This window comes from Danio rerio, chromosome 5 (assembly GCF_052040795.2).
Source record: "Danio rerio strain M-AB ecotype USA chromosome 5, GRCz13ab, whole genome shotgun sequence".
Classification (NCBI taxonomy): domain Eukaryota; kingdom Metazoa; phylum Chordata; class Actinopteri; order Cypriniformes; family Danionidae; genus Danio; species Danio rerio.
Window position 1 is genome coordinate 41,183,286 of NC_141025.1, and position 19,128 is coordinate 41,202,413.

At 39.0% G+C, this 19,128-nt stretch overlaps 1 protein-coding gene across 3 annotated transcripts; it reads right to left on the bottom strand.

The window, feature by feature from the left end:
* Positions 1–4,072: 4,072 nt before the first annotated feature.
* Positions 4,073–17,001, bottom strand: LOC137490152 (serine/threonine-protein kinase pim-2). 3 transcript variants are annotated; one of them, XM_087253821.1, is made up of 11 exons: positions 16,404–16,938; positions 15,736–15,840; positions 14,830–14,937; positions 12,462–12,566; positions 12,078–12,166; positions 11,902–11,943; positions 11,477–11,813; positions 11,226–11,345; positions 9,310–9,382; positions 9,103–9,169; positions 4,073–5,188 (listed from the first exon to the last, which is right to left on the bottom strand). In XM_087253821.1, the coding sequence occupies exons 1-11, from the start codon at positions 16,480–16,482 to the stop codon at positions 5,180–5,182; spliced, it is 1,134 nt and encodes a 377-aa protein (XP_087109947.1). In that variant the 5' UTR covers positions 16,483–16,938; the 3' UTR covers positions 4,073–5,179. The 3 variants fall into 3 exon arrangements, with proteins under 3 accessions (XP_087109947.1, XP_087109946.1, XP_087109948.1); XM_087253820.1 differs by lacking the exon at positions 4,073–5,188 and having other exon boundaries at positions 6,089–9,169; XM_087253822.1 differs by lacking the exons at positions 4,073–5,188; positions 9,103–9,169; positions 9,310–9,382 and adding an exon at positions 10,413–11,022 and having other exon boundaries at positions 16,404–17,001.
* Positions 17,002–19,128: the final 2,127 nt, after the last annotated feature.

Here is a 19,128-nt window from a genome sequence, read left to right on the forward strand (position 1 = left end):
GCCTTAGCACCCTGTCGGCTTGCGGGCATCCGCATACTCAATTATCTCGACAACTGGCTGATTTTAGCCCACTCTCGGGAGCAATTGATTATGCATAGAGACAAGGTGCTCCGGCACCTCCACCTGTTGGGGCTTCAGGTCAACCGAGAAAAAAGAGCAAACTCACCCCTGTGCAGAGAATTTTTTTTATCGGGCTGGAGCTAGACTTGGTCACCATGACAGCGCGCCTCTCCAGAGAGCGCACTCAGCTAATGTTGAACTGTCTGAGAGAGTTTGCAAAATAGTGGTCCCACTGAAATTATTTTAGAGGCTCCTGGGGCATATGGCATCTGCAGCCCCAGTCACGCCGCTCAGATTACTCCATATGAGACCACTCCAGCACTGGCTTCACAATCAATTCCCCAGACGCGCATGGCACGCAGACACACACCGAGTCACTGTTACGGCACTGTGTCGCCATGCCCTCAGCCCTTGGAACGACCCCTCCTGGGCATGCAGCTGTGGGGCTGTGGAAAGGAACCCAGTTGCATTGGCATATTAATCGCCTAGAGCTGTTGCCAGTGTTCCTCACTCTCAGGCTCCACCATTTATTTTCGGTGCTGGAGAAGCAGCACGTGCTGGTCAGGATGGACAGCATGGCGACGGTGGTGTATATCAACCGCATGGGGGGTATTCGCTCTCGCCGCATGTCTCAGCTCACCCGCCGTCTGCTCCTCTGGAGTCATTTGCAGCTGAAATCGCTGCACACCATTTACATTCCAGGCAAGTTCAACCGTGCAGCCGACGCCCTCTCACGGCTGCCTTTACATCTCGGAGAATGGAGACTTCACCCCGAGTCTGTTCAGCTGATATGGGCACAATTTGGGGAAGCCCAGATCGATCTGTTTGCTTCCCCCGAGAACGCTCATTGCCAGTTGTTCTTTTCCCTGACCAAGTGCTCTCTCGGCACGGATGCACTGGCCCACAGCTGGCCTCGGGGCATGCGCAAATATGCGCTTCCCCCAGTGAGCCTGCTCGCGTAGTTACTGTACAAGGTCAGGGAGGACGAGGAGCAGGTTTTGCAGGTTGAGCCCCTCTGGCCCAATCGGACCTGGATGTCAAAGCTCTCCCTCCTCGCGACGGCCCTCCCCTGGCAGATCCCTTTGAGAGAGGAGCTACTCTCTCTGGGACAGGGCACCATCTGGCACCCTCGCCCCGATCTTTGGAACCTCCACGTGTGGTCCTTAGACGCGAGAAAAACTTAGGTAACCTACCAATTGCGGTGGTTAATAACTTCACTCAGGCTAGAGCCCCCTCCACGAGGCGTGCCTATGCCCTGAAGTGGAGTCTATTTGCAGAGAAGTACCCCCGAAATTGCCATATCAGTGTTGTGCTTTCTTTCCTTCAAAGAAGCTGGAGAGCAGGCTGTCGCCCTCCACACTCAAGGTTTATGTGGCTGCCATCTCCACTCATCAGGGCGCGGTGGCTGGCAGCACCGTGGGAAGGCATAACCTCATCATCCGGTTCCTCAGAGGCGCTAGGCGAATTAATCCACCCCACCCCAATCTCATGCCCTCTTGGGATCTCGTTCTCACAAGCATGTGTACAGAATTTTTCGAGGCACTTGAATCAGTATCTTTAAGATATCTGTCCCTGAAGACAGCTCTGCTGGTCGCATTGGCATTGATTAAGAGGGTCTGGTACCTGGAGGCATTTTCGGTCAGTGACTCGTGCCTGGAATTCGGGCCGGCTTACTTTTGCGTTGTCCTTAGACCCCGCCCGGGATATGTGCCCAAGGTTCCTACCACACCGTTTAAAGACCAGGTAGTGAGCCTGCAAGCGCTGCCCTCAGAGGAGGCAGACCCAGCCTTTTCCTTACTTTGTCCAGTTTGCGCTTTGCGAATTTATCTGGACCGCAATCAGAGCTTTAGATCATCTGAGCAGCTCTTCGTCTGCTATGCTGGTCGGCAGCAGGGAAGTGCCGTATCAAAACAGAGGTTGGCCCACTGGATAGTGGATGCCATCTCCCTCGCTTACCCGAGCCAGGGCGAGCCGTGTCCCGTCATTCGCACTCCACTCGGAGCATCACATCATCTTGGGCGCGTGCACGCGACGCCTCTCTAACAGACTTCTGTAGAGCTGCGGGCTGCGTGACACCTAATACATTTGCAAGGTTATACAATATGCGAGTGGAGCCGGTTTCCTCAAGGGAATTAGGTAACCCTTAGTGATTGAGGAAACAACTCGGTTAAGGTGTTGAAAAACGCTTGCTGTGCCATTCTCCCTAACACGTAGATACTTGCGCTTATTCACTCTGTCAGTAAAGTTCCCCGCTTAGGTAAACCCTGCAGATTCCTCCAAGGCCCCCAGCACTGACTCAGCGGAGGAGTCACTCACTGGCCCATTACGTTGTAGGTCTGCCCGCTGGTCAGCCCCCGTTTTGGGTATAGGTGCCCGCTATGCATGATCCCCACTAGGCGATCCCATATGCTTATTCAGCCATGGTGCAGTCCCTGCTCACAGGCGAACCCGTGTCTTCCCTCTCCGCTAACCATCTTATTATATGCGTACTCCCCCTTCTCAGGGCTAGTCCATACATTCTGCCATCATATCTCCCCATTGGGTAGCAGGTGGCCTCCACAGCGTCCTCCCTATCGGGACTGCATGCTTTCTTAACTTGAGGTGAAGGTAAGGTGCAGTCATTATGGCGTTTTCCATACATTTCCCCATACGTGGATTAATTCCACTTATAGCATTGAAGTTCCCCATCCGAAGGGGAACGCTCTGGTTAGCAAATGCTATATAGCATCGCCATAATGATTGTTCCTTAGCTTTTATCAGGTGTGCAAGCTTACGCTGCCAATTCATTTGGCATTTCATTGGCCCATTATATACTCTGTTGCGTCTTTCCAATTGCTACTATTGTTGGTAGAGTGAGCACGTTTTTAACGCGTAAAAGTCAGAATCCGTAGGCAAAATAGATGCAAATAAAAGCGTCTTTATTTTCCAATCAACAGAATTACTTAATCACTTTACTTAATCTATATGCACACCTCTCTCTTATCTTGAGTTAAGTTACATTACGCTGAGTTACGGTCAAAAACTGTGTGCTTCCTACCAACACTGTCTTAAGCCTGATTTATACTTCTGCGTCAGGTGACCGGCGTAACCCACGGTGCAGGCAACGCGCGTGGCTGTGCATTTATACTTCTGCGTGCTGTCTCTGTCGGTCTGCATTAACACTTCCGAAACGCTAGTTGGCAGTGAGGTGTAAATGTTCCTCTGTGTCGAGTTTCTTCGCTACTTTTTTGCATTTCCTGAACACTTCCGGGATGTACAAGTGGCTCAAACTCGCTCATTTTGAGGCAGGAACCGGCGGACGTGCAACAACTTTAACTATGAGGTAAACACAAAACAAAACTTTCCATCCGGAGCTCCTTCACGGGACTCCAAACTTGTAAACAATCGCTCGTGCAATTCGCGCGGCTCTCGGTCCCGCCCAGACTCGTCAGCGCTACCAAGCCGACCAATCACAGGGCTTACGCTACGCGTCGTTGCGACGTGTAGTTACATTTTTTGAGAGGTGCACGCAGTGACGGCGATGGCCACGGCGAAGGGCTATGCGTCAGCGCCATAGGATACGCCGGTGTTTGACGCAGAAGTATAAATCAGCCTTTACTCCATGCAGTGAAGCCACAGTTATATAGTCTCCTACTGACACCTTGTGGCCAATAGCCAAAATACAATGTATGGCTCCTACATACTCTTTCAGACGATTGGCTTTCTGAACAAAATCCCCATAGGTGGATTAAATCCACTTATAGCATTTCCGTTCCCTGAGGGTTACTTTAGTAGCCAGAGCGTTATTTGTACTATTCCGAATAAAGCACCGCAACTGATTCCTGACTCAACTTGATGATTTTTTAAGTGGATAACTTGGGATATTGTTTTTTTCCATGTCAGAGAGAATGCCAGGCAAGTTAAAAAGTAGGTGACTTTAAGTGATTTGGGAATAAGTGTTTATTGATAATGCAAACCATTTTAAAAGAATCAGTTGGATTTGCTGAACTGTATCAATCGGTTCATTAAGAAGAACCATTTAAAACAAAATATCAGATTCATTCGAACGATTCATTTGGACTTTTCACCCAGTAAAACGGCTCCCCAAGAATATTTAGTAACAAGTTTTTTTTTTTTTTACTAAAATTATCATTCTTCTAAACTATGTTATGTACGCCTAATATAACCAAACATTCGCGATCGATGTAGTGGAAAATCCTCTCTCGTTTACTCATTTTGTTATGTGCGAGTGTGAACTAACCGGTTAGCAACCCTGTACTGCAGACCCACAGAGACGTGTCTTTTTGGCTCTTAAGAAATTCGTCTGGCCAGCTTTCTAAATGTCCTAAAATGTCTGGGATTCGACTTTTGCTTTCTTAAGCTGTCGTTCAGTATGAGTTTTTGCATAATTTTTTTTATTTAAGGCTATACTTTCGCTTGGCTTTGCAGCTGACTACGCGCACAATCGCGAGAGAAAAATTCAAAAATTCATTCTTGAATATAAACGACTCAGAAAACTTTACTATATACTCGAAGAAGATGAAATGACTGGTCTAAACTGGCTGCAAAACATACCTACACCATTAGTAATGGTTAATCAACACATTTACGTCATCACCGGACCTAGTTGAAACTCCAGGCAGTATTACACAGAAAGTGAATCATTAGTAATGGGAGCGGGTACTTTTACTTTTCACTGCTACCCTCCCTCACCTCAGCTCAAACCAAATCAGCGCGTTGTTTCTCATGGCAGGGTTTTATTCTTCATACATGTTGAATGATCAAGTTGATCAACTTGATGAAGGAATATGTCTTGACATATGTGACTTAGTAAAGTGTAAAGTCATGTATGACTTTAATTGTTGCATTAGTCTGTATGTAAATGCCCTCGTCAGGCAGTGCTCGAGCAGCGTGAGAGGATCACAGCGCATCAAACGAACAGTATTAACTAAAGAAAAAGACACAACTGAAGACACTTAAATGCTTGTATATGCAGCAGCTCTGTGATGCTCGTCCACAACTTCGTGCATGCATTGGGTTTAATTAGGCTGTCCAGTCCCTGTGTTCAGTCCATTAAAATCATGGTGGAAACCAAGACAGGCAGTCAGGCAGCGTAATACAGAGAGTGAATCAAAGTGCATTAAATGATCTGTAATTAAAAGGGAAAAAAAGAAAAATAGAATAAATATCTATACTTTTATATTAGACACACATCTGATGCTTGTATTTGCAGCAGCTCCATGTCCACAACTTTAGGCATTGGGTTAAATTAGGCTTTACAGTCTCCTTTATGTGGCGGGGCGTAAGAAATTTAACTAAACACCTTAAAAACGACTATGCCACCCGCTTATGCCGGGAACAAAAAAAATAAATAAATAAAAAATAATTGTAGCCACAACAATATTTAAAGGCGAAGCAGTGGCGCAGTGCTGTTGCCTCACAGCAAGATGGTCACTGGGTCAAGCCTTGGCTCAGTTGGCGTTTCTTTGCAAGTGGTGCTCGCTGCAGAGCCATTTGAGGAGAGCTGAGCTCCAGCGAGGGGGAGCTTAAGCTTGAGCTCCACCTTTTTTGCACTTCTTCTACGAGTGATGTCACTGGGGGTAGGGTTAGGGGTGGGGTTGGTGTACGCATTAAAACAGCTTACAGGAGGAGGAGCGACAGCTCATGCTCCCCCTCGCTGGAGCTCAGCTCTCCTCAAATGGCTCTGCAGCGACCACCCTCTCTTTCTTTGTGGAGTTTGCGTTCTGTGTGGAGTTTTCTCCCTGCATTCGTTTCGGTTTCCTCCGGGTGCTCCGGTTTCCCCCACAGTCTAAAGACATGCGGTATAGGTGAATTGGGTAGGCTAAATTGTCCGTAGTGTATGAGTGTGAGTGAATGTTTCCCAGAGATGGGAATCCGCTGCGTAAAAACTTGCTGGATAAGTTGGCGGTTCATTCTGCTGTGGTGACCCCGGATAAATAAAGGGACTAAGCTGACAAGAAAATGAATGAATGACAATATTTAACAGGCACCTAGGTTCGTAGCCAAAGTAGGGTGAGCATGGAGATGTAAACTCAAAAAAAGGCACTTTATTGAAATACAAAAGTTAATAACATTTAATTTTTTTTTTTTAACATGAGCCATTTACAAAGAAAAAAGACAGCAATGATTCAAAACAATAGAACAGGGTACCAGCGGAAGTGTTCACCACACCAAGGAATACACACACACACACACACACACACACACACACAAAACTCCAATGAACACACAGCAAAATCTGTTGAGCACAGCACTCAGTGTATATACACACCAATACAATGCACCCCCCATAAACCAAATAGGTTTCAAAGAAAATACACAAAAGACAATTACAAGACAAAAAAAAAGAAACTATTAAAGATAAATATTAAATCACAACCAATAAGTAAACAATTTAGAATGGACCTGAACAGAAAGGGAAATTAGCAAATATCACTCAAATCCATAACAAAAACAACACAAATTACAATACAAATATAACAGTCCAAACAAATAAACTATGAAATCATAATATATATATTTTTAAAAAATCACGAAATAAGGCTCCGGCAAAAGAGCAGCGCTGCCACCGCAGTTGTCAGACTCGACCACCACTAATTATAAAAACCCTTGTGCACAGTCACCTGTTGGCACAAAGCCACAAATTACGATTACAAAAAAACAAACAAAATCAAAACAAACAAACGCTCCGTCCTACATACCGCACAGATGTTAGGACACGGCATCACTTCTCAAACATGGGAAGTCATTGGTAAACACTAAATTGGAAGCCTCCTGCGCACAAAGCGCTAGGAGAGCAGTCAAAAAGCATGCCCAACGAACAGTGTCTGATGCAGAGCAGCTGAGGACCAAACCAGTCAATCCTGGCAACACGTACACTACAGTTACTACCCGAATATACTAAAGTGTACAAAAACTCACAACTTCTGCACTTACCGTTACTTCCAACCGGAAGGGTTTACACATCAGAAAATAAAGGACGGCAACACAGATGATGCATACAGGGTTACCAAACGCGCTCAACTTTTATACTTCCTAAGTGGGATCCGATGGGTTCGATGACTTAGCATGACCCAGCCAATAGAAACTACATTGATAGTCAACCAGGTTCTCATAGGCTCAACAAGTTAGTGTTACACCAGCTAATAGCCATAAAGGGATATTCCACCCTGCTACATTCACTTCCATTGTTTCTGTTCAGCGGGAGAAACTCAACCAACCCCGTGACTACAGACACAGAGACATTCCAAGATCGATGCGCCCTAGGTCTCAAATCTATAGTAAAACATGCCGTTTTCTGCTAAATACTTACATTAATCGAGTTTGTTTAATATATTTTCATTAAAGTGGAATCCAATTTAAAAAATAAACTTGACTGATTGCTTTATTTCCCCTTTAAACTTCAGGTGGATGCAAGCCACATCGGGGCTGGTGCAGTTTTGTTACAGGCTGATGAATATGTTATCGATCAACCCATTAGCTATTTTTCACGAAAGTTTAACTCGTACCAACTAAATTATTCTATTATCGAGAAAGAAGCTTTAGCATTGATTTGGGCATTTCAACATTTTGAGGTTTACCTGACTTCTGGTATCACGCCAATTGTTATATATACTGATCACAATCCCCTTACCTTTCATTCTACCTTTGCATTCTCTAGAAAATCCAAATCAGCGTTTGATTTGAGTGTCTCTCTTATTACAACCATTTGCTCTCGATAGTCATCACATAAAGGGCGTAGACAATGTGTTGGCGAACACCTTGTCTAGGGCCCCTTATGGGTAGCGGTTTGATTGGATATGTGTTCCTTTGTTTTTGTTTTTTAGTTTTAGGAATGGGGATGTTTGACTTTCCCTTAAATTGCTGCTTTCAGATGCTGGGAGATGGCTGGTGATTGCTCAACATTTTTCTAAAATAAACAGAAGTTTCATTTTCACTTGTTTTGTTTATATTTATTTGGGGATTTATAAAAGAAGTAAAGGATAAAGATTGTTATAATCTTTCTTTTAGGTGGGAGGTGTTTTGGATTTGTGATTGGTTTGTTCTGTTTCCAAATATGTGACTCGTTAGGGTGCAGCAGATGCGGCTAATCTTCAGGCTTATAAAAGGAGCTTCCAAGATGTGTTTGGGAGACTGCTTTGGGGGATTGTTTTTTCATTTGGCTTCTTTTGGCTTACCCACTGCATATATTATTATATTTTTGTTTATTTGAACTTTGCTTCTATGTACTTTTGTTGTTTTGAACGTTATGCTAAACATATATTTGGTTACTTTGATACCCCATTTGCACATTATTTTATTTTGGGTTCCCTTCATTTTTTTGTGTGCTTGAGCCAGCACGTAACACTTTTGAAAATTGGTGGTTGGGTTTAGGAAAGCAGGTGGGTGGGTAAATCCATAAAATTGGTTGGCTTTATGGAAGGAGGAGTGTGGGTCAATCGATCAGTCAGTCATTCAGTTGACAGCAGCCTCTGGTGGGTTTACACTAGAACAGCAGCCTCTACTTTGGCAAAACCCAACGATAAAGCAATGTCAAAAGCAAGGAAGAAGAGAAACTTTAAACAGAATGTGAATTGTAGGTGCTGCTTTCGGAGTTAGACCAAAGAAAAACGATGTTAATTGCAAGTTTGTCTTCCGGAATTAATAACAAAAGAACAAAATAGAGCAGGAGAGTTTAGCTGATGCGGTTAACACAGTTGGATCTGAATATCGCACTGAGTGGATTACAAAAGAAATAGTGCGATGTAACGGTGTAAAATTTTTGCTCGTAAAATGCATGGCAACATATTTTGGGACGTTCGAGCATGAACTCAATTCGAATCCAGCGTCTGATGAACCCAACCCCCCCCCCTCCCCCTATATACCTGCTAGACTCCCTCTAGGAGTTGCCAATGGAAATAAAACAGACACGCACAAGGAATGTGTGTACACCAGGCATGAAGTTGGCGTGGACCTGCGCACCTTCCCACATTCCTTCACAGAAACTTTAAATTAACCTAAAGGCATTCATCCCTTGTCCATCTGTAAAATAACAGTTTTTACCAGCATAATCCATAGGCCTTTTTCATGACTTTGTCCTGTTTGCTTTGCGACCACCCGCCTGCGAGTGCTGCGGGGGAGGAAAATAAAGTTAGCCGGGAAATTCATATGTATTTATATAAAGTTAGAAACTGTGTTTATAACTACAAAATACTACAAAAATAAAATGGCAACCAAGTAAAGCTAACTTATATTTTACCATTAACCTACCTGTGTAATGTCACTCTAATGAATCTTTCACGACTTTCTTCCCGTCTGCATTGATGGCAGCGTTGTGCTGCTACTGAAGTGAAACGGAAAAATAACATTAGAATTGCATGTACAATGCTCAGCATAATTGAGTACACCCCATTTTAAAGATGAATTTTTTTTATAAATTTCTCAGTGAATATAGGCAATGAACAGTATTTTAGTGCATTAAAACAAAACAGATTTATTAAAGAAATATTTAATAAAATGATTTAGTCACCAAACATATTTAGAAATTGAAAGATAATGCAATTACATTCAAGCAAAATATTGCCAAAATAAATTACAACCTACAAAATTTTAACTAAATTTTACCTTTTTTGCTTCTGTTGATTTTTCTCTTTTTTATTTGTATTTAATACTTTTCAAACATATACATTTGAGTGTATTAGTTTTTGGACTGTTATTGTAAGTTATTTTGTTAGATAAGCTCCAGATTTGGCTTTAGTACTGACTAATCTCATGTATATGCACAAATATAATATGGAATAGCTTCCTATTAAAAATATGAACAGCACAACAGCATAACTTGTTAAACCTGTGTGTGTGTGTGTGTGTGTGTGTGTGTGTGTGTGTGTGTGCACGTGTGTGTGTGTGCACTGCAAACATTGTCACAGCATTTTTGTGTAGCTCATTCATCATTGAGGCAAGGTTGAATAAACTCCACAACAACTACATCAAATAACTATTTGGAAACTTTCTGCTTCGGTCTTAACTTTGGAATTTGTGACTGTGGCTTTCTGCTTCATCAGTCTCTGTCTGTTATTGTGCCGTGCTCATCTGACATATAAAGCTGGGTTTTATTCTGACCCAACATCCCAAGAAGTGAGCAGGGAGAACCAGCTCATTTGCATTTAAATCATAGGTGCAAACAGCTAAAATTCCATCTAGCCCAAAAATGTTCCGTTTTAACAGGGTAAAATAAATGTTTGTGTTTGACCTGTAACTTCACAGAGATAAAAAGTAGAAGTTAATAATTTCAAGACATAAATACACTTAGACTACAAACACTATTTTTATAGATAACTCGATTAAATTTGTGTTATTATAAAAAAAATTTGTTGAATGTTTAGAAATAGTAAAAGATTTATCTTGAAGACACAAAATGCACTTGCAATATGGAAACTTTCTTTGCATCATAAAGTACAGCTTTATTCAAAGTTTGTGCTAACACTGGCAGGTGTTCTGGGGCTGGAGCTGACACTGGCAGGTGCTTCGGAGACTCGAACCATCATTGGTGGGCGCTCTGAGGCTAGAGCCGACACTGGCTGGCACTCCTGGGGTTAGTGCTGAAATTGGTAGATGCTCTGGGGCTGGAACTGCTTTTTAATCAGTTCACTGGCCTATTCTGTCATAATTACTCACACTCACATTTTTTCAAACCCCAGAGACCTTTGTTCACATGAACTGTGCACAGATGTATTCTGATGTACAGAAAAAGTTGCATTCAGGCATTTGGAGTATACATTGCACTGTGCTTGTGAACGTGTGCTCTGAATAAAGGTCTCAGGGGTTTGGAATGGCATGAGGGTAAGTAATTAAAGACAGAATTAACATTTTTGAGTGAACTGTTGCTTTAAATGTCTGAAACGCCTTTTAGCCATTTCATGCGTAAAATGCGTTCCAGACTGGGCTTCTTGGCAGTTTCACAAGCAGCAATACATTTCTTCAAATCTATATGCATTTTAGGAAGAAAGTTGGTTAGTCAAGGCCACACAGAGTTCACATGTATCAAAACAGCTTCTAAAATACAGTTCATCAACCGTAAGGCAAGCCTTATAGACAGATATGTTGTAGTATTATAGATACATTATATAGAGGGCTTACTGTATGTACTGAATATTATTGTCATTGTGTTTTCAGTGTCATTATCTTACCTTTAGGTACATAGGCGTGGACAGCTATTTTATCCAAAATACGACCCACAGATATCACTGTGCTTTCAAGAGCATGTCGTAAGCATGTTGTGCCAAAGGGGTGTGGATGTACTTCTGGTTCTGTAGGAAAAACAGTTTTGAGGTTAGTAAACAGCAGTGAAGCACACTCAAAAGAAAACTAAACTCTAAATTGCTTAAGTTTCTGTACTAGAGGTTTTCTATTCCCTCTCATAGACCAAAGGAAAACTTACCCTTGATTCGGAGTCCCAGTCCAAAGTCAATAAGCTTGATCTGCATCAAAGCTGTATTGATTAAAATGTTGTTGGAGTGCATGTCATTATGGAAAACCCTATGGTTTATGCACTCTTGAGCACAACGGACAATCTGGACCATTAATCTCTTCGCAACACTATCCTCCAAGTGTCCGCAGTGGCAAAGAAAACTTGCCAGTGGTTCACAGGGCTCTGGATACTCCATGACCAGGTGAAAGCATTTTTTCTCTTGAAACCACTCAAAAAGGCGTACAGTGTAGGTGCTTGGAGGTTCCATGAGCATACTCAGTAGCACCACTTCTCTGGGACAGCCAGGCTGGAGAAAAAATATAATTGGATGTCTTATATTCAATATAATTTGTATTCAGACTCCTATACTAATATGCATTGTTGTTTAATCTCACATTCTTTGCGTTTTGCTTTCTTTTAATGAATTTGATGGCAACCTGTGGATGAAAAGATGGAGAACATCAGTAAACTTCTTGCATAAACATTCAATCTTGTATTGCAAGCACAGGTCTATTGATCTGCAGTCACTGTACTAAAAAGGAAAACAGAGAGAAGTGTAGAAGAGGTATACCTTCTGCTGATCTGACTTTCGTATAGCCATTTTGACGATGCCATAGCGTCCTCGTCCCAGCTCTCTCACCATATCATACTTGTTTTTCACTGAAAGATATAAGAGATGTTCATTTAAGATTCTTGTTATGCCTGAACAAGCAGAATAAAAAGTCTGTGTACAAAGTAATGTAAGAGATGTAAAAAAGAGTTATTCTGTATTTGGGTGCCTGTCTTTATTTGTAAATAATGTTTGGAGTGTTCTAATTGTTACAGAAATCCTTAGCTATTATTTAAAGCCATCTAAAACCAGAATCCACTTTGTTCTGTACTTTACAAGTATCAATGCTAATAATAAATGCTGTTAAAAAACACCAATAAAAAAGAATCATTGTTTCAGATGTACCTGATCCAGGCGATCGGTTGATTAGCCTTGAACCTGATGTAGCCTGTGTAGGGTGCAGTCCTGATGGGCCTGGGACTGGCTCAGTCTCCTCATTTCTTCTCAAACCTGGTGCACAGTTGGGATGATATATATTAGTACATTTTATAAGCATTCTTAATATAATCACTTAAAAATAACTCAAACATGTATACAGCATTAGTTACAAAAACACAATAAATACTTGGCAAAAATACTTCTCCACCCATTGCAGCTTCTCTCAGAAAAACATTGCATAACTTTAGTCTTTTTTACACTTATAAATAAAACTTTACTCTACAATCTAGGGCTGGACAATCATTTATTATCAATATAAATCATGATATATTTTTCAGAAACAGTCATATGATTTTTAAACACATTTACAGTATTTGATACAGTAGGCTGCAGCCAGCATTTGGCATTGGTTGGTAATAACCTCAAAAAGCATTGAAATAAATACTTATTGTTTTTTTAAATAATCAGATTTTGTAGGACTTTCTAAATTTAACTCAATAAATTAGGTTACTAATTTAAAAAAAAATCCAAGCCAATAAAATAAACACATTTGTGACCCTGGAGCACGAACCAGTCTTATGTTTTGCAAGAATATTTTTAGCAATAGCCAGAAATACATTTTATGTATCAAAATTGTTGATCTTTCTTTTATGAAAACAATCATTAGAATATTAAGTAAAGAAGATCATGTTCCTTGAAGATTATTATCTGTACATTTCTACTGTAAATCTATCAAAACAATAAATAATTCATTTAGACAGCTTTAAAGGCAGTTTTGAACCTTCAGATTGTAGATGATCAAATAATTTTATCTCAGCCAAATATTGTCCTATCCTAACAGATTATATACATCAACAGAAAGAGTAAAACCAGAATGCTAGACAGAGTGACACCAGTTAACCGGTTTTAGCTCTTTTTTTTAGCCGAATATTAGGGGCATTTCTACAATTTAACTTTAATCTAATTAAACACACCTGCTCAAACTGATTAAGTCTTTCATACTTGTTTGAAACCTATAGGTAGGTAGGTGTGTTGGAGCATGTTGAAACCTGAAGTTTGACACAGTTGACACAGGAGTCTGAGTTTGACACAGCTGCTCTAATACTGATCTATATGATCACACAGATGATGATAACAGATGAAAAGGTAACATTCTGCTGTTATAGTGTTTTGTAAAAACTACAGTACTAGTGCACAAACATTTTTGTCAAAACACATGCGTTCTACCCTCTTTGCCAAAAACAATATTGCTGATTGTAAGAATGCACATTAATGTGTAGACAACTACTGTAATGTATGGCTATATTTTCCCCCAGTACTGCGGCAAAATATAAAGTCCAGCTACTCCCAGCAGAAAGACACTGACTGACACCATGAGAAAAAGACTACAATATTGATACTGCAATATTATCCAAAGTGTGAAATGTATTTATTCATACATTTTTTGTGTACCCACTTATCCCAGTTTAATGTGCAGACAATTTTAAAAGCTGAAAATTACGTTTTTCTCCAGAAAAAAAGTTGGCACTTAATATAGTAATAATTTGATTTCTACTTTAAAATGTTTCTTTTCAGATTTATTTTAAACGATTGTTGTTATAGATATTTTGTATACATTTATAATGAGGGACATAACCCTAACATTGTTGCATGTAAAGTATATTCTCTGATGCACAACAGCATTGGCACTTCTATAAATTACACTGTAGTATGTGTTCCTGCATCTTTACATAAGCGATTAACACATTTTATTTGTTTATAAGGTAGGTAAAGTACAGTATATTACTGTTTTTTTTTTTTTTTTACAATCACAATTAACTTGTTTTCAGTGTAAATATACACCCATACAGTATACTGATGCATCTAAATTCTATTGACTATTAGTGTAAATAGTGTAAATTAGTGTAAATAGCATCTACCTTCTTATAAACAATGTAAATAGCCTCTATTGGAATAACCAGACAAATCTGAGGATTTAAGGGTTTATCTATGTAAAACTCGTGTTTCTTGTTTGTATGCTAATTTAAATAAAAGGTGAACTATTAATTGCACTGGTCTTATTTCTAAAATAATACAGAGCTCTAAAGGGGAAGGTTTTAATTATTTTCTTCATAAGCATTTTTGGCAGTTTTTCTGAGGCTTTTAAATATTGTTTATATCTTTATCAGAATTATATAATATTAATGGAAATTTAAAAAATATATATATATTGTGATAAACATTTTAGTCATATCATCCACACCCACTACAAAATATGCATATTTCATATTTGGCCCAAACGAGTAATTAAATAACATTTATAAAACATGGAGGGATAAATCTGTTCCAAAAATACCTGATACACTCGATGACTCGACTGGCATTGAAGCAAATTCAGTCAACGGTCCTTCAGTCATTGATGATGGCCCTGCAATAAGCTCGGAGTCCTGATTTTCTGTCATAGCTGTAAACAGATGCACAATGTGGTTATCTGTACATTATGATATATTCATAATATATAGACTTATAAAAATAACAAACATTTACACAATAATAGTTATACAAAATACGACTACAACACAAAACTACTCTACAAACTGGGCTAAACAATAATTCACGATCAGTTTATATCACAAGATGTTTTTCAATAACAGTGATATAGGATTTTAAAAATAATATCTGATATTAAAGCATTTGACAGTCAACTGGTGCAATTGTAGACTTTCAGTGTCAAGTCTTTCAGAGGCTTTTTGATCCCTTTTGAGGTCTTGTTTGCCCTTTACGCGTCAAAAATGACCAGTCTTTACTAAACCACTAAAATAAAGCAATTTTAATTACAATCCTCAACTCCATTTTGCATGAAGAAACAACTTCATTATTGATTACAAGCTATGTGAATGTCTAGATTTTCACTGGTCATTGTGTACGTTTTTTAATCAATATTATCAGTATATACAACAGAATCAGTGAGTACCACTCTTGTTTTATTACTAAAGTAAATGAAAATATTTTCTAATGCTATAGGGACCTGCATTTGTGCAAAAACGTAATCATAAAAAACAATTTTATGTGCTGTTAAAATGATCACGGGTCCTTTTCGATGCTTAAGCCATCAGGAGGATTGAATATTGTTTATCTCAATATCAGAATTATATTATATCAACAGATACTAAGAAATATATTGTGATAAACATTTACAACACCCACAAATGGAAAAAAAAAATTTCTAAAACATTGAGGAATAAATCTGTTCCAAATGTACCTGATACACTCGATGACTCGACTGGCATTGAAGCAAATTCAGTCAACGGTCCTTCAGTCTTTGATGGCCCTGGAACGGGCTCGGTGTCTTGATTTTCTGTCATAGCTGTAAACAGATGCACAATGTGGTTATCTGTACATTATGATACATTCATAATATAAAAAAAACAAACATTTATACAATAATAGTTACACAAAATACAACTGATATTTGATCATCCTTTCAGGAACCATTTCAGCTTCTCTCACAAAGACAAAGACAGTCATTTTAACAGTTAAACATGTACAAACTAGGGCTAAGCAATAATTCACGATCAGATTATCTAACAATATGTTTTTCAATAAGTCATATAGGATTTTTAAAAATATATCTGATATTTCAATATAGTAGGCTACATTAAATATGTATAGTAGGTTACATTTTGAGAGTTACACCTCGTTAACTGTAGTTTTTTCTTGCATCCAAAGAACTGACAAAATTAAGTCACTTTAAAACGGGATTTAATTGCATTGACAATTCAATTGTCAAATTGAACATTTTTTCAGGGACAGTCACAAACCTGAAACAACACCGAATAGTGGATGACCCGATTAACGTTAGGCCTAAAATATTTAAAGCAAAAGTATCAAATGATTTTAATATTTTACAAAAATACTATTTCGAAATACCTGTAATTCTTCCAACTGATGTTGAAGCTGGTCCGGCGATCGGAGTTAGTTTAGTTAGATTAGTTGATGAAGAATTCATAAGTGGAAATTTTTCAAAAAAACAAGTCAAAGATTTAACTGTGCTATAAAAACTCTGGAGGTCTGTCGAGATACACTACAGATTTTCTTGCAAGTTCAGTAACAACTGAGAGATTGGCTTCGCGCGTTCGAATTTATGGAACTAGTTCCATAAACCGTGACGTCACGGCCCAAAGACAAACCAAAGAAATGTTTATATTTGATTTTCATGAGAAGGATGTAGCTAAAAAAAATTACATTTCTGTGTTAAATCTCTTACATTTTAGGCAAGTTTTACCAAAACAAATTGGACCACACTAACTATCTTGACTCTCTTGCTCATTTAAAATTAAAACCCTTAAAAGACTTTCGACTTTACGATGTGGATGTCATAATTACAAGACTTTAGTTTGACTGTTAAATATACAACACACAGTAATGAATGTTAAATGATTTTAAAACAATTATGTTATATGATGTTCGTAATTTAAAAACAATAATAAAAAACTCAGCGCTTATTTGCACAACATCAAAGATGTGTGGGAGGTCTAGATAATCTAGCCTATTTCTGTAATAAAAACATAAAAAAATAAATAAATAAAAACTTCATTAAATAAATAAATAAATATTATTTTTATTTTAAGTCTCCCTAAACCCCATATGGTTTATTCCATTTTCAATGCATGATCATTAAAATATCTTAATAATTTAAAGAGGGGTGGCACTACAACACCATTGGATGAGAATCCTGTAAATTTCACAGCTTAAATGCAGTGATTTTGCAAGCTGCAGACCACTTCTTTGTTCATTGTAAGTAATGAATTAATATAATCAAATATCTTCATCTTTGAGGAAAGCTCCTGTAGTTTTTCAGCTGTGATGCACCAGGACCTCTTAAAGTAGAAATGATTACTTTTCCCCTGTTGTTTAAAAGATTAAAGACACACTCACTTTCTCAAATCATCTGCAGTAATGTGGCAAATACTAAAATGTGGGGTTTTAATACTGTTTTGACATGTTAAACATGTAGAATGCATGGTAGTCTTGTTTTTGGTTTTCATTTGAATTGCCCATACAGAAATCTTATGTATGGTAATGCAAATTATAATAACATAAACGAAGTTTAGATTCCACACATGTAAAATATGTCATATTTGCAACCTATATTTTAAAATTATTGCAAAAATGCACGTTTACATTTATTTTTTTAAACATTGGAATTGCAAAAATACACACACCGGCCACTTTATTAGGTACACCAGCCCAACTTATGGCAGATGGGTTACAACAGTCGAAGACCACACAGGGTGGCACTCCCTGGGTGGACAATAGAATATTGGAAAAAGTGTTGCCTGGTTTGATGAGTCTCAATTATGCAGTGACATTCGGATGGTAGGGTCACAATTTGGTGTCAACAACATGAAAGCATGGATCCGTCCTGCCTTGTATCAATGGTTCAGGCTGGTGGTGGCGGTGTAATGGTGTGAGAAATATTTTCTTGGCACACTTTGGGCCCATTGGTACCAATTGAGCATTGTGTCAATGCCACAGACTTTGGACCTTTTATGACTACAGTTTACCCATATTCTGATGGCTGCTTTCAGTAGGATAACACACAAAGTCATAAAGTGCGAATCATCTCAGACTGGTTTCTTTAACATGACAATGAGTTAACTGTACTCACATGGACTCTACATTCACCAAACTCAATCCAATAGAGCACCTTTAGGATGTGGTGGAACGGAAGATTCGTATCATGGGTGTGTAGCCAACAAATCTGCAGCAACTGGACCAAAATCTTTGAGAAATGTTTCCTTGTTGAATCTATGCCTCAAAGCATTAAGGCAGTTCTGAAGTCAAAAGGGGGTCCAACCCAGTTCTAGTAATGTGTTTCTAATAAAGTGGCCGGTGAGTGTAAATATACATATGTGTTAAATATATTGAAAAAACAAAAGTTGGATCCAAGATGGCCGACTTCAAAATGACCACCATGGTCACCACCCATATTGAAAAGTTTGCCCCCTCACATATACTAATGTGCCACAAACAGGACGTTAATATCACCAATCATTTCCATTTTATTAAGGTGTATCTATATAAATGACCCACCCTGTAAAATGCAGAACAACTACTGCAATGATACTAAAGTACTACAACTACTATAAGGCAGTTCTGCTACTGCAATACTTTTTAAATAATTTATTACACCTGGGTACATAAGTATTAAAAGTGCGCTTTAGTTTTGTTATGTCTTGCAGTATTGTAGATGTATTTCTGTGGTTAGTTATACTTTTGAAAAGTGCAATACAATATACTGTGTGGTAGTACTTCAGCAATACAACTGAAGTACTGAAACCTCATTTGGAAACCATTGTCTACCGAGCAGGAAAAGTAGTAGCTGTACTGCAGTTGTATTGTAGAAGTACTTCAGGTGTGTTGCAATAGCGGTATGGCAGTTGTACTGTAGTAGAACTTCAGTTGTTTTGCCGTAGTAGTACTGCATTATAGTAGTAGTACCACTTCAGTACTATTGCAGTAGTTGTACTGTAGTAGTACTTTAGTTGTATTTCAGTAGTTGTACTGCAGTTGTACTGTAGTAGTACTTTAGTTGTATTTCAGTAGATGTACTGCAGTTGGTTGTATTGTAGTACTATGTTTTTTCCTGTCC

What these genes read in the sequence shown, in the direction of transcription:
- LOC137490152 (XM_087253820.1), bottom strand. Translation starts at nt 16,482, where the DNA reads ATGAATTCTTCATCAACTAATCTAACTAAACTAACTCCGATCGCCGGA. An exon ending in CCACGCCTATGTACCTAAAG is followed by an intron (nt 9,383 to 11,225) that starts GTAAGATAATGA and finishes GTTTCACTTCAG; the next exon opens with TAGCAGCACAACGCTGCCAT. An exon ending in ATTAGAGTGACATTACACAG is followed by an intron (nt 9,170 to 9,309) that starts GTAGGTTAATGG and finishes CCTCCCCCGCAG; the next exon opens with CACTCGCAGGCGGGTGGTCG.